The sequence below is a fragment of the Tachyglossus aculeatus genome, chromosome X4, assembly GCF_015852505.1.
Source record: "Tachyglossus aculeatus isolate mTacAcu1 chromosome X4, mTacAcu1.pri, whole genome shotgun sequence".
Taxonomy (NCBI): Eukaryota; Metazoa; Chordata; class Mammalia; order Monotremata; family Tachyglossidae; genus Tachyglossus; species Tachyglossus aculeatus.
In genome coordinates, this window is record NC_052098.1 from 25,025,773 (window position 1) to 25,042,294 (window position 16,522).

A 16,522-nucleotide genomic window follows, 5' to 3' on the forward strand; every position below is an offset into this window, starting at 1 on the left:
GCCTAATCCTCTGGGAAACTTTACTACTTCTAAGAATAGGAGGACTGAGGCCTCCTCAGGGGCCCTTCAGGTATAGCTAAACTCCTCCTGCCTGCTCCATCTTTGAACTTCTCCACAGGTAGTAGTAATAATATTAATTAAGCGCTTACTGTGTGCAGAGCGCTGTACTAATCCCTGAGATAGGTTGTGCCACACAAGTCTTCTGTCTCCCAGGGGTCTCAAGGTAGGGAGGTCAGTTTCTGAGGGGATGGTGCCTGTTAGAGCCGAGCCAAGCCCAGATGTGTCCCTAACTTGGCCTAGAGCGAGCAGACTGCCCAAAAGGAAAGCACTGCTGTTTCCTTGGTAAAAACAAATAAGAGAAAGGCAGAATGTATTTCTTCACCACCCACTACCTCTGTTTATTCAAAGGAGGCGATGGGGAGCCTGAGCAACAGAGCAACAGAGAAAGTTCTGGGTAGTGGGGAAGCGGGGTGGGGTGGGGGGGGAGCTAACTTGTGTTCCAGTCCAATGTGACCAAGTTGCCAGAGAGCTGCCATTGCCCACCCAGCATTACTGAGAAGAGAGGAGGAGAAACTGTAATTGCTTGCAATAAGCTTTTTAACTTTTACTTAGATAATGTCCCTTTTAATGCAAGATGAGATCAGGGTAGAGCAAAGCTGCCTTCCCTCACAGTAGGTGGAGGAGACCAGGGAAGAAGCTCCCAAGGCGGAGAGAGGCCGAGTTTGCAGAGAGGTCTCATGCCGGGCAGCCTGGGACCAGGCTCCTCGAGCTGAGCTGTTTCCTCTCCAGGAAAGAAGTGTCGGGGTGCAGGGTCGGGGGGAAGAGTGCGAGGGAGAATGGCAAGGGGGCATGGCCGGGGAGGGAGTCCTGCTACTGAAGGACTGGGAACCCTCCCCTAGCCCCAGGAAAGGATGCCTCAGCCAGCTGGGCCAGGGACCCTAGCTGTGTAGCTGGGGCCCAAAGGCAGAGCCCACACAGCTATAAGGAGACTTGGTCTGGATAAGAGCTAATAGCTCTTATCTCTGCTCCCTTTCTTTTATTTTTCTGCTTGTTTATTTCTTTAAAAGGTTCCCATTATTCCTAGAATCAGGAGGAGTCCTCCAAGGCCACTAAGAAGCAGAAGGATGTGGAGGTCGAATGCCATTAAGGATTTACCCTAGGCTAGTGGGATCTGGAGGGAGAACTCCTTTCCCCATCTTCTGTAGGGTGGAGGAGTGAAGAAGAGGGGCCAGCACTTCTGGGGAGTGCTGGAGCCCAGCAGGTATTTAGGGAATGATAGCTCTATCAGTCGTGCCAATGGGTGGGTAGGAGGAGGGTGGAACACCCTCCACCAGCCCAGGCCTTTAGCTTACCTGAGGTGAGTCTCTGAGGTCTTCAAAGCAAGGCATCAGGAGGGAAACTGGAGGGGAGAGGAGCCCGTCTCCAAAGGAACATGGGAGGGGTGGAGCCTGACCTTTTTTTGGTCAAGCAGCCTCCTGAACTGAGTTCTTCAACTTTACTAGCAATTTTTTTGCACTTATATATTTCCCTCAAAATGTGTAAATTATTAAAAGTTGGTTTGGGAGCACTACTGAGAAGGAAAATGAAAATAAGACACTGCATGTCTCCCTTTTTTTTGCTTCACATACTTCAAAACCAATTTTATTAAAATGCTCTACGATACTGAATTCTAGAGTAGGGACAGTACGGAGGAGTCACACTGAAACAGTAAGCTATACCGACAAAGTCATAAATAAGCCAAACATAAAAGAGAAAAACGAAATTTTTAAATGTAGGGGTGAATTGAAAAGACAAGATCCCAATCTTTTCAAATGACTAACTGGCTGTGTCTACCCAAGTAATTGATGGTACCCCCAAAATTCACAAACCCAAAAAATGTTTTGGCCCAAACTAAGCAAATATTTTAGGTGGACAGGTTTTGTTGGCTGAAGATTTCCAAAACACAGAAGCCTAATGATAATTGTAGGGCCCAATTCAATTATCAGGAAAATGTGAAGTACTGATTCATGCACATCAGTGATGCAGTGGCTCAAAGTCATCAGGGTTGTCTCTAAAATCAAAGTAAAATGTAGCAGTTTTAAGTTTTGAAAATGAACAGCTACAACTGAGTCACATTTTACTGCCCAAATATTTGTTTTTTTAAAATCCTTAAGAACAAAATAAAATACAGTCCACAATGAAATGACACTGATTTATTGTTTTCTAAGTCCCCTTTACACAGCGGCTTATTGTATGCATTAGAAAGTCATAGGGATCTTCAAAATTGATGTCTGGTTTTTTTTAATTCACCCCTGAGACTCAAACATATATCCTTACTCTTTATAGCATGTGCTTTTACAAATTTCCCTGATCATTCCAGTCAACTCGATAAAAGAAAAATCACCAAGGCAACAAAATTATTTCATAAAAGAAAGGAATGACAGTTTCTCTACTAATTTTCAAAAATGTTTGTAACAGAATTTGAAATTGGTTTCATTAAACATGTTAGAAGAGGAAGCAACTTTTACAACGTGACACTTTCTGTTTAAAGGACAGCTACACTTTTGCTCAACACACCGATTTCCATACAGCATTACAAGCATTACTATTACATTCCTTTCAGAATAAAATTCTCAGAGTGAAAATATGGCTTCCTTTCCTGTAAACTGGATTTTTAAAAAATCCTAACCTCCTTTGAGAATGTAATATTCTATGAAATCGAACTCTTGAATTAACACTGCTTGTTCTTCCTCTACATTGAGTCCAGTTTTCCCTGTGTATAAATTCACTACCTGGTACTGACAGGCATTTTAGGAGAAGCACTAATATAAGATACTCAATATTAATACTTAATGAGTAGTATTTTCAGGTCACTAAGGAACCAGTTAGTCCACTGTGGCAATGTAGGTAGCTTTACATATTGATCACTGTCATTTTGGGTTAAAAGGTGCTACTGATGACAAAAAATATTTTAATAGGGTGTATAAGTGTGGCTGATAGACCAATATGTGATCATCAGTCTCTTCCATATAGTCTAGGCATGGACAATGATCAGGTCTGCTAACCCTACTGTACTGTATTCTTCTAAGTGCTTAGTTACAGTGCTCTGAACTCGGTAAGCATACAATAAATACCACTGATTGACTGACTGATATTTCCTCTCTCTACTAATATATTCTTTACCCACAGTACTTGACATTATTTTCACTTCTGCTTATTGGCATCAGAGCCTTCCTAGGGCCTCTGCTCCATGACCATCACCTTATTTCTGATTGCTACATACCAAGCTGACCTGAGTTTGTGCTTCAGAGAGGGCACTAGAGGTAAGGCTTTTGAGGGGTGCAGCACAATTGGTGGGTAAGGGAAGAAAGTCTATGCTCCCCTGGAAAGGGCTGTTTTCATTCCTCCTGATGAAAGACAAGGGGAGAAGACTTGCTGGGAGAAGTGATACAAAATACTTTGATGGGACCCATCTACCGACATACCATGTTGAAGAAAAATTCTTCGGACTGCACAAAATTCCATTTTTCTCTTTGGTTTTTTTTTTGTTTATCGTTTTTCTGACTTTTCCACGTCATTCTCTGTCCTCCTGGTATCTGGGTCTTGCTTGGTTGAATCATTTCAAAAATATGTCTGTTTTCACTGCATGACATACTCACCTTAAGCGCCTATTTCCACTGGTTTTAGCATAAAGCAGACTCCAAACCTTAGAATGAACAATCTTGAGTGTTTCAGTCAACAGTTAGACTCGTGTCTTCTAGTTGCACGAATTCTAAATGTAAGTAAATGTAGTAGTCCCTACCTGTTGCTCAGTTAAGCTTGATTGATTATTTGTGTATTTTTTTTAAGTGCCCCATCCATCCTCTTCTCACCTCCACCTATCCCTAGACTGTAGCTAGGCTGTAAACTGCCTATGGGCAGGGAATGTGTACTTTCCAAGCACTTAGTACAGTGCTCTGCACAAAGTTAACAAACAATAAATACCATTGATTGATCCCTACTCATCTCGGCCTCTCCAATGCTCTTTTAAACCTCTAACCAGAAGGCTCCCCGGCAGTCCCCAACTTCTCACATGCCCCATAATCCCAAATTCACCTCTGTTCATGTAGCCTGCAGTAGCTAAATCTGCCCTATACAGCTTTATTTTTTTTTTTAACCTAGACACATCCTAGTTGTATCTGTTCCCTCCCTGCCATGCAGTTCCCTTTTATTCTCCCTGCTCAGGACCCCCAAGCCACAGAAAAGCGGCTATGGGACAAGACCAGCCTTTTGAACTGGAAGAATTGGGTTGGGGGGGAAGGGAATCACAAGTATATTCTGATTCCACCTTCCAAATCCCTAGTTGTAGCCTCAATCTAGCACAAAAGTATTGAATAAACTAAACAGAACTGGACCAACCACCTGGCTCAGTGGAAAGAGCACGGGCTTGGGAGTCAGAGGTCATGGGTTCAAATCCCGGCTCCGCTAATTGTCAGCTGTATGACTTTGGGCAAGTCACGTAACTTCTCTGGGTCTCAGCTACCTCATCTGGAAAATGGGGATTAAAACTGTGAGCCCACATGGGACAACCTGATTACCTTCTATCCTCCCCAGAGCTTAGAACAGTGCTTTGCACATTGTAAGCGCTTAACAAATGCCATCATTATTATTATAGCTCTAACTCACTCCAGAGGTGATGGAGAAAGGGTCTGACTCACCCATCCATACCACTGTGGAGTAGTCTAAGAATGAATTTCTCAGAACTACCACATTTATTTAGAAGTTGAAGGATTCCTAATCTACTGGTGATGTTGAATGCTTTTTTGAAGTCTAAGAAAACAGTATAGGGGTCTTGGTGTTCTTGATACTATTCTTGTCTGTCATGCTGCAAAAATCAAGTCTGCTGTGCTGGTTTTAAGTCTGAAGCCACATTACTATTTATGTAGGGCAAAGTTGACTACAGTGTTTTCTTCAGGAATCTGCCTAGATTCCACATTAGTTTCCAGTCAGCACTCTCCCCTTTCTTCTTGAAAGTGATGATTAGAGTAGTGTCTTTGATGTCTTGTGGGATTTCCACACATTAAGGAAGAGTTCTAGTAGAGGTCTGAGGATTAGATACTATGCTTGTAAATTTCTTGAGTAACATCGTCGTATCCACGTGCTTTTCCATCTTTTTCACAGATTTGATGAAGGAAGTTACCTCCTCATAAAGAGTTGCTAAAAATCATGTCACACAGGCTGGCCTTCTGAATTTTGAAGGGCCTCCTCCTCAATGGTAGAAGGCAAGTTCATAAGGGCATTAGAGTATTCTTGCCAACTGAGTAATGTTCCCTCTTTGTGTGTGATAAGAGTGGTTCAATATGTACTCTTTAGCAGTGCCATGATAACATTTAAGGGGCCATTTATCTCATTTATTTAGAGATAAATAAAAATCATTTATTTGGTGGTGGTCAACATATTTCTAGATATCTTCGGCTTTGACTATTGGTTGACTGTGTTTCTTAGCTTGATCTGAATGTTGTTCCATGGCAGGTTTCTGAAGGCCTCCATTCTGGTATGGCTATGAGGCACTGTTAGTTCTTTGGTGGGGGTTTTTTGGTGCAAGTATTATTTTCATCTATAATTTGTTTTCCTCATAATGAGTCTTGATGGTGTGTTTTAGTTATGCACAGTCTTGACCCTTACTTATTCAAATTTATCAGCATGGTCCTGGTGAACCAGGTTTGAGCCTGGTGAACTGGGCAATTTTTAGGGTACCTTTTCCTAGGCTTTTTTCAATCAAAGTGAGCAGTGCATTCTCAAATAGTAAGTTCCTTGTGGGTGGGAACCATGCCTTTGTTTCTGTGGTAGTTTTCCAAGCACTTAGCGTGCATTGTGCCCAGTGTGAGCTCAATAAATGCCAATACTACTACTATTAATAGTACTACTACTACAGTCAGATGCCCATACTATCACTGAACTCCACTACTGCTTATTCAGTAATCGAAAGATCAATATCCCAAGCCACCTATGCACATGGGACCTTTGTTATCCCACCATTAACAGGACATGCACTTGAGTTGTTTTTCAAAATGATGGTGATGGTTTGTCTGCAACATCCAATTTCATCAACCAGTCCACACGTAAACTAAAGCCCTACGTAAGTATACAGCTCCAAATTGGCTCTCAAGTTGCTGAAGAGTAAGCAGTATCATTTGACAGTATCTTTGGTGTCTGAATAACCCTATTCAGGAGTGGACTAATCACGCTGATTGGATAATGGGCTAGAAATTATGCCCTGCTGTATTCTCACATGCTCACTCTGCAAGAAGCTGTCTTTTCATTGACATCTCATTATTAGGATCACCTTCAAATAAAGGCAGCTTAACGTACAGACACATATAATGTCTACAGCAATGCCCTCAATGGCCATAAGTCAACTGAAAGTGTTGATGATCCTCCCAAAGTGCCAGACTACCTAGGAATAAACTGGGAGAATTTTAGCTTTCTTTTTCTCAAATTTATTTGCCCCCTTCAAATTCATTATAACAATATGGTTGCTGTTCATCAAGCAAATACAAGATTCAGGGGGCTCTGTGAATGCACAAACCCAAAGTTTAGAGTTTTTTAAAAAAAAATAATAGAGGGAATTAGAAAAGGTACAATTTGTGAGAAGTGGTAAATAGTGGGAGTGATGGGTTATATTCTGTTCAGACCATTTACATGTTCCTTTTAGAGAACTTAACTGCCAACCTTACCTTAGTCAAATTCCAGGCTTGAGCTTTGACTCCTCAAAACTGTAAAAAACTAATGACATCTTGGCCTTGATCATTGCTACTTCCTTAAACTTTGACCCAATCTGTCTTTTTGATGATTTCAAACATTTCAAAAACTTCAACACACCAATAGTTAAACTACATTACTATGACTGTGGTGTGACAAAGTTTGCTTTTGTTTTCTAACCTATTATTTAGTATTGGCACAATTATTGCATAAGCCCTGAACATTGCTACATTCTGGTTTTTCAACAACTATCACAAAAAATAAAGAGGGAACAGTGACAAATTCCACATCTTAAAACTATCACATTCCCCCACTACCTCATAACTATTCTCAACTTTCTGGGCAAAAAGAAAAACTCAGGCAATACTTTCACACCCCAGAGCCAATTTCAGAACTAGAGATTTGGTTATTGAAAATATAACATAAGATAGTAGATGAAAATTTGATCTGCCAAGCTATGAATGGAGCTAACCAAATTTCCTATTAAAATCTAATCAAAAGGAAAGCTACCTGAATGATCACTGTTTAAAAATGTTTTCTGTGCTTGATTCCTTCATAAAATTTTAAATTAAGGAGGCCTCCCTTTTTTTATCATCCCATTAAAACATAGTATGGAGAAAAATTAACATTATAGGTGATTCTGCTTCATTTAAAAGAAACCAAACCAGTAAGCAATTGGGAAGAAAAAGTGACTGAAACTAAATAATCTGGAACCTAAAACTGCTGCAGTGTATCTGAGCCCAAAACGTCACAGCTGATGTAAACATATCACACATGCAAACTGCTTTTTATTAAGCAGCAAGTAATGAATGAAATTTAGGGGAAATCAGGAGCTCCCTTTTTAGGAGGAAAACTATTTCAGGCTCAACAAGGAAAATACACACAAAAACAAACAACCGACAAGAAAACAAGAGAAGGAAATGTTTCAAAAGATTATGTTTCAAATGAGAAAAAAATACGAACATTTAGAAAGCAATAAAGAAGAAAAAAGTGGAAAAGACTAAGTTCCAAGAAAAAATGGTCAGAGCAATGAAAGATCTGTTCCCCAAAAAGTCAATTGGAATTTTCAGTGTAAAGGTTGATGAGCAATGTGAAGAGGACCTGACCAGTAGAACAAGAGGGGGTCTTGAACAGGTAGCTGCGTTCTGCTCCATATTTTATTTCAAAAACTATACCGCGTAGCTTTGAAGTTGCCTCCAGAAATCATGAAAAGGTCCCCTAAGTCTACGCCTGATAACTTCCTGACTTACATTTCCATTCTTTTAAAAATTTCAATAATAGTTTCATTAGTAATAGCCCTACTCTCCAGTCTCCAGACCCTAGGGTTGCAGCAATCCATCCCCAGATGCCATGGGAGCATCTTTTAGACTGTGAGCCCACTGTTGGGTAGGGACTGTCTCTATATGTTGCCAACTTGTACTTCCCAAGCGCTTAGTACAGTGCTCTGCACACAGTAAGCGCTCAATAAATACAATTGATGATGATGGGAGAGCAAACACTCCCTGCTACCTCCTTGATTCTCTGATTGAAGAAGGCTAAGGGACTGGCTGGAGGGGATGGTCTGCTCTCTTACTCCTTGCGTCCCTGCCAAAGTAGCTCTCAGCTCATTGTTGCAGTAGTCCAGAAGAGCAAAATTACAGCTGTCATGTTGGTGGATGAATAGCCATCAGCATAAGCCAAAGCCCCAGATCCAAGACATAATGTTAAAGGTTCTTGCGTGCCATTGATGGCAAGCCCTGCACATCAGTGCTCCATATTATCGGTGCATAGAGAGCTTAGAGGGGGTATATATTTTCATCTTCATCCCACCACATGACTCCACAGATTTATGACTGCCTATTCTCTCCCTGCTTGTGGGGAAGTGTCAGGTCAAAGTCAAAGACAACTTCGCTGAAAATGCCAGCACTTTGATATTTGAATTTTAAAAGAGAAAGATTCACCTGATTAAATGTTCACTTTCCATAGTCAATGATCCCTCTTTAATTGTGAAAAGATATGGACACACCCTATTTTTACTGTCTCTCTCACACACACAAAAGAATGTGACTTAGACAAATACAAACACTGTTGTAGTCCAATGTTTTGATTTTTAAAAGCCATATCTTTTTCCTAGAGCTGTCTTAAAAGGCTCTTTAGTTAGGAACAAAAATGATACAACTTGGATTCTAAATAGCTATTTCATCTGTAACAATCCATGTCATGAGAAAGGGTAAAAGGTGACTAAATCATAGAACCTAGAGAAAGAGGCTTTGACAAGTGCATTTTTAAAATTTCCATTGAAAATATGTTCATTTTCTCAAATTTTTACCCTTCGAAAGCACCAAAGTAATCCAAACCTTTCACAGATTTCAACATCATTTAACGCTGAAGATATTTGGGTGGTTGTTTTTTATCTTCACTGAAACATATATACCTCATCTACATCACTAGATTGTAAGCTCCTTGGGAGCAGAGACTGTGTCCATTTCTTAAAGTGTGCCTCTAGATGCTAGCCATAAAACAGTTGTGCCTTGTCTGTGCTAAATGAACGCTAGTTGATTATTGTCACCAACACTTCAGTATAAAATCATCTGCATATTACTCACCTTGATCTCTTTCATGCCATGTCCGACTGCCAGGAGCTGGTGAATTTGGAGATGGATAAAAGTCTCCTGTAGGGCTTGGCTCCATATTTTCATCTATGGAGATCGTTTTGGGTCTTTTGCTGTCAAAATACAGCAGTTGTTAAAGGAATATTGGGTGGGTGAGGGTATGTAAATAATGAACATTTCTGATACTGTAGTTCTAGAACTAAAAAAAGAATAAGAAAAAAAGGAACCATTCTTTGTCTCAGGTCTCTTCAAAGCCTCCTGAGATCACTGTACATTTTCAGGTCACATATAATAGTATTAGACGTTTTTCGGTATGTACACTATTCATTACTTAAATGCCAACATAAAATTTGTGGTAACTATTTTAAGACTTTTCTAGACTACTTACAATAGCAGTGAATAACAGAGAAAAAGCACGAGTCAAATATGGATTATGCCACTAGAATTCTAGCTTGAATGAGATAACTACCTATCCTTTGACCATTAAATCCAAACACCGATCTTCTGCTCAGCTAGAACATAGGACTCAGTGAAATGTAACACACCTGCTATTAAGGATGCATTCCCGACTAGATAGTTCCTACGCTCCAGGAAGGCTTCACAAGGACTAGAGCAGTTTTGCAGTTCTTCCCCCGCCTCCCATGATGTACCCCCTGCAAGCTTCCAATACCTCCCCTTGAGTTTCTCAGGAATCCATAAGGGTTGGTCGACTACCCGTCACCTTGAAGGTGATCACAATTATACCTGCAAGACTATAAAGGGCTCTTTTTTCATTATGCCGGAGCTTCCAGTTTTTCATCACGTCCCAATCATAAAAACGACGGTCTTCTTCAGCCAGCGGCAGAGAAACTTGTGGCTATACTCATTTTTGAAAACTCTTCGTTAAGTCAAGATTAAAAACTTCTATCCGGATCAACAAACATTCTCCAACAGTATTCTCTTTTAGACATTGCTGGCATGCTAAAAAGGACACCAAAACCAAAAAATGAATCCCTACAGACAAGACCTTTTCTTAATGCAGTTACCTGCTTGGTGGAGAGGACAGGGACCTCTGTAAATTTACACCAGAGTTCATGTCATGATAATATGGCTGGCTCGGAATCTCTCCAATTGGGAAGTTCACCCCAGTTCCCTGGGTTATAGGTGCTGAATAGAAAAACATAAATAAGTTTTAGAAATGACATCTGAATCTAGTATCTTATCTTGATAAACATATAGAGCTGCTTTGCAAGTACAGCCATTCCTACAACAATATGATAGCTGTATCTGGGGGAAAAAAACATGTTAACCAAAATCAAGCACTGTTTCAAAGGTAAATAAGAGATTAGGGGAAAGATGATTAGGAAACATTTGACACAGTACACAGAGGGGATCAACAACCTCTGGGCTCCTGCTTCTAAAACATTTGCTTTCTGGATCATAAACACTGCACCAGTTCCTTAGCATTTAACAGTTTAAAGTTTGCTGTTTCCAGGAAACATATGGTTTGGTGAACTTTAAGTATTTACAATGAGTTCACTAGACAATGCTAATAAACTGACACAATGTTTCAAATACGGACTCACAATGCCACTCTACTTGGAAGTATCGCTTTGCAAAGCCACATCACGTTATGGAGAATTCATGGCTGTGTTACACCACTACGTTCCTCTATTCATCTTTTGCATTCTATTCAGATTGCACACTAAAAAATTTCATGTCATTGCAGGAGTGATTCTATGTACTATTATTAGCCTATAATAATCGTTTCAATAACCCGCCTTTTTCAAGGAAATACAATAGTAACACAATGTACTGAATTAACTTTCTTTTACTACTTTCTGGTAAATAATCTAGAGCTCAGATTGCACTTCTTCCCCCTGGCCTGGAATGCCCTCCCTCCGCACATCCGCCAAGCTAGCTCTCTTCCTCCCTTCAAAGCCCTACTGAGAGCTCACCTCCTCCAGGAGGCCTTCCCAGACTGAGCCCCCTTTTTCCTCTCCTCCTCCCCATCCCCCCCACCCTACCCCCTTCCCCTCCCCACAACCCCTGTATATATGTTTGTACAGATTTATTGCTCTATTTCTTTTACTTATACATATTTACTATTCTATTTATTTTGTTAATGATATGCATCTAGGTTTATTTCTATTTATTGTGATGACTTGACACCTGTCCACATGTTTTGTTTTACTGTCTGTTTCCCCCTTCTAGACCGTGAGCCCGTTGTTGGGTAGGGACCGTCTCTATCTGTTGCCAACTTGTACTTCCCCAGCGCTTAGTACAGTGCTCTGCACACAGTAAATACGATTGAATGAATGATTATTTGCAAGATGAGGAAAAAGGACCATATATTTTGAAACAAAATTCAATAAACAAATACAATTAGGTTACCTTTTTAAAAAATACTGCACAAGCTCTTAGGGATGTGGAAGGGATTTTTTTGTTTTTAATATATTCTCGTTACGTTATTATTGACCACAGGCAAACTGGCATTATCTTTAAAATTTAAAAAAAAACTCTGAATTCTCTTCTCATAGGAAGCTCACAGGGTCAGAGAGTGAAGAGAAGAATAATATAAAATGAATTTATACTGAACATCCTTCATTTTCCACTTAAAAATCCCCAACAAAAAAAGGCACATGTAGCGTAGTAATAACTAAAGTTGCATCTGCCTTCAGACAGCAATACACCTATTGTTTTCTCTGTGGAATACTTTAGTCTTCTTTTATGCTTCAAGAATAATTGTATGCTCTGCAATAGTATGTCTCAAGGTTTGAATTCTTTCGACAGCTAAAGTACAGTATTATTTGTTGTGGCTTAAGGTACACTGGCAGTTAACGCATACAAGGTAAGAAATCCCACGGTGAACATATGCAATTAGGTTTATTATTAGCACTTCACTGGGTGTAACTCATGAGGCAGTTCAGGAAAATGAACTTTCTTTCTGATAGCAGATGGTTTACAGGTTAAAAAATGTGAGCACTCTGGGGTGGAAACTAGTATGAATTTGATTTCAGAAAGCTTTGAGATAATATCCAAAATCCTAAACTAAATTAATAACTTTGGAACATTCATTAGTTACACCTACTACTAATCAATCAATGGTAATCATTGAGTGCTTCCTATGTGTAGATCAATTCAACCCCAGATATGGAAGGGATGGGAAGAGATATACAGGTATATCCGGAATATGCCTGTAATATGTTGTTGAACTTGCAGATGTATTGGGAATGGATGTCTCCCGGCTCCACCACTTAATAATAATAATAATAATAATAATAATAATAATAATAATGGCATTTGTTAAGCGCTTCCTATGTTCAAAGCACTGTTCTAAGCGTTGGGGAGGATACAAGGTGATCAGGTATCCCCACATGGGGCTCACAGTCTTAGTCCCTATTTTACAGATGAGGTAACTGACGCACAGAGAATGATGGCATTTATTAAGCACTTACTATGTGCAAAGCACTGTTCTAAGCGCTGGGGAGGTTACAAGGTGATCAGGTTGTCCCACGGGGGGCTCACAGTCTTAATCCCCATTTTACAGATGAGGTAACTGAGGCCCGCAGAAGTTAAGTGACTTGCCCAAAGTCACACAGCTGATAAGTGACGGAGCCAAGATTTGAATCCATGACCTCTGACTCCAAAGCCCGTGCTCTTTCCACTGAGCCACGCTGCTTCTCATCAGCTGTGTGACTTTGAGCAAGTCACTTAACTTCTCTGAGCCTCAGTTACCTCATCTGTAAAATGTGGATTAAGACTGTGAGCCCCACGTGGGACAACCTGATCACCTTATGGGCTTAGAGCAGTGCCTTGCGCATAGCAAGCGCTTAACAAATGTCATTATTATGATTATTATTATCTGACGGCACATTTTCCCACAGACTCACGTGTAATTTGTTAGGTTCTCCAACATTAACTACCAGCCATAATATAGGCAAATGAAAATGACACTGCAGCTCAACCCTCCACTTGCCCCTTCCCCTCCAAGAGTTCTAGGATTTTCTTTACTGCTGTGAACTCCAAACATAGTCCAGCCCACCTAGTATTTTTCTTTATTTTGGTAAACTAGGAACTTGGGCAGCAACTGCTCAAGCTGTGTGTTACTGTCATTGGCAGCAGGAGGAGAACAGGAAAATGTCATGTGGTCAGAAGCCTTGGTCATGACCCCAGCTCCTTGCCCCAAATAGGAGACACAGCAGATTGGATCTGCCTACTTTGCTTCTCTACGCCATTTGTACCCTTCTATCCCCCAGTGCGGGCCCAAGATTCATCCTCTCAGAAGCCGCTGCCCGAGGGCCCGCTTGAGTTGACCTCCCGTTTCCAGCTTCCAGGAGCTCTGTACCTGTGTCACCTTGGGCACACATCCCCTTCCTAAGCCTCATCTGCTGGTTCTGGGGTCTTCTTCATGCTCTTTGACTGGGTCAAGCCTTCCTTGCTACATACATATCGAATGCCTCTCTGTTCTCCCTGCACTAGGCAAGGTTCAGTCCAGAAGCCATCACCAATAACGGAGGTGGTAGCTCCCTAGTTGGGTGGGGAGGGAGCAAGGGGATGTCAGCCAGCTGCACCGGACTGGCGTTCTGGATGACTCAAGGGTTCAGGAGAATTCACAGCAGCCAGAACCCCTTGGGAAATGGTTCTGAGGAGTTAGAGCTAGATACATGTGGAAGGCAGACGACTGAAAATGTTAGAGAACAGAGGGAAAGATCACAGCTGGATAGAACCAACCAATTTATGGTGTTTATTGAGCACTTACTATGTGCAGAGCACTGTTCTAAGTGCTTGGGAGAGTACTCAGATCAGCTGCCTGCCATTGAGTGAAAGGAGACAGGCCAGTATCCACTCCATCTGGAGGGGGCCAAGGAGGGCCTCTGGTATTCATTCAATCATATTTATTGAGCACTTACTGAGTGCAAAGCACTCTACTAAACACTTGGGAGAGTACAACAACAAACAGATTCCCTGGTGGAGACAGACAGTAATATACATAAATAAATAAATTACAGATATATATATTTATATATATGTTTATGCTTTGGGGCTGGGAGAGAGGATGAATGAAGGGAGCAAGTAAGGATGATGCAGAATGGAGTGGGAGAAGAGGACAGGAGGACATAGGCAGGGAAGGCTTCTTGGAAGAGATGTGCCTTCAACAAGGTTTTGAAGTGGGGGAGAGCAATTAACTGTCTGATATGAGGAGGGAAGGCATTCCAGAATGGAGGCAGGATGTGGGCAAGAGATCGGCAGCAAGATAGATGAAATCAAGCTACAGTGAGAAGGTGAGCATTTGAGGAACAAAGTGTGTGGGCTGGGTTGTCGTAGGAGAGTAGGGAGGTGAGATAATAATAATTATAATGATAATTACGGTATTTGTTAAGTGCTTGCTATGCGCCATGCATTCTACTAAGTGCTGGGGTGGATACAAGCAAATGGGGTTGGACAGTCCTGTCCCACATGGGGCTCACAGTCTTAACCCCCATTTTACAGATGAGGGAACTGAGGCCCAGAGAAGTGAAGTGACTCACCCAATATCACACAGCAGACAAGTGGCAGAGCTGGGATTAGAAACCATGCTTCTGACGCTCGGGCCCATGCTCTATCCACTACACCTGTTGCTTCTCCTAAGGAGGAGGCGAGGTGATTGAGTGCTTTACAGCCAATGGTGAGGATTCTTTGTTTGATGTGGAGGTCAATGGGAAACCGCTGGAGTTTCTTGAGGAGTGGGGAAACATGATCCGAATGTTTTTGAAGGAAAATGATCCAGGCAGCAGAGTGGAGTATGGACTGGAGTGGGGAGAGACAGGAGGCAGGGAGGTCAGCAAGGAGGCTGATGTAATAATCAAGGCCAGATAGGATAAGTGCTTGTATTAATGTGGTAGTAGTTTGGATGGAGAGGAAGGGGAGGATGTCAGCGGTATTGAGAAGGTAGAACCGACGGGATTTACTGATGGCTTGAATATGTGGGTTGAATGGCAGAAAGAAGTCAAGGATAATACCAAGGTTACGGGCTTGTGAGACAGGAAGGATAGTGGTGCCATCAATAGTGATGGGAAAATGAGTGGGAGGACAGGGTTTGGGTGAGAAGATAAGAAGTTCAGTTTTAGCCATATTAAGTTTGCTGGCAGTGGGAGATGGGGCTTTAGCAAGGATCCAGGGAGATTCAGGTGAGAGTGGCAATGAGTTTAGGACCTGAAGGGGAAGAAAACTGCTTGGAACGGAGAGAGTGGAAATGGAGCAATACAAGGGAAGACAGGGTGGGAAGAAAATTGGTTTAACAGCTGTGACTGGAGGTAAATTCAGGGGCAGAGTCTATGGATTTTGAGGTACTTTAGCAATCAGTGCATAATGTATACCTGAACTTTTTTGTACTGTGGGGTGTAAGTAAGCCCCCGGGGTATGCCTGTACATGTTTCACTGAGGTGAGAGGCATAGTGGCTACAGAAAAAAAAAAACCTTCACGATATGCTACATCTCTCCCTGCCTACTTATTCACTGCACTCCCTACTCCTACTCACTGCAACTCAGCTCACTCCCTCTGGACTGGAACTCACTGTGGGCTGAGAACGTGTCTGTTTATTGTTATACGGTACTCTCCCAAGTGCTTAGTACAGTGCTCTGCACACAGTAAGCACTCAATAAATACGACTGAATGAATTCTACTTTCCCAGCCCCTTACTCATGCCCCCTTCTTTCACATCCTCCAGACAACAGTTTTACCCATCTCCAAACCCTCTTGAAATCCTACCTTCTTTCTCCAGGAAGCCCTGATAATTTTCTTCTTCCCAATTTTTACCCACCCTTCCATCTTGATGTTCCAATAGTATCTTTTCAAGAAAGAGCAACACCCTCATTCCTGATTGCTATTCACCAGACTTGTCTAGCTATTGCTAGAGCACGGGCTTTGGAGTCAGAGGTCATGCGTTCAAATCCCAGCTCCGCCAATTATCAGCTGTGTGACTTTGGGCAAGTCACTTAACTTCTCTGTGCCTCAGTTACCTCATCTGTAAAATGGGGATTAAGACTGTGAGCCCCCTGTGGGACAACCTGATCACCTTGTAACCTCCCCAGTGCTTAGAACAGTACTTTGCACATAGTAAGTGCTTAATAAATGCCAATATTATTATTATTATTGCTCATATCTAAAACATCAAGGGCTATATCCTAGTCCTTGAGACTGTTTTATTATATATTTAAAACATTTGTCTTGTCTTCCTTTTATGCGAACA

At 41.5% G+C, this 16,522-nt stretch overlaps 1 protein-coding gene across 7 annotated transcripts in view; it reads right to left on the minus strand.

Moving 5' to 3' along the window:
* The window catches only part of NFIB (nuclear factor I B), a 232,837-nt gene that overhangs the window by 70,817 nt on the left and 145,498 nt on the right, over window positions 1–16,522 (minus strand). For all 7 annotated transcript variants that reach the window (XM_038769970.1, XM_038769967.1, XM_038769969.1 and 4 more), the window contains exons 5-6: window positions 10,337–10,457; window positions 9,306–9,424 (exon numbers count right to left, since the gene is read on the minus strand). In XM_038769970.1, coding sequence (XP_038625898.1) covers window positions 9,306–9,424; window positions 10,337–10,457 — 240 coding nt within the window. The remainder of the gene's footprint in view (window positions 1–9,305; window positions 9,425–10,336; window positions 10,458–16,522) is intronic.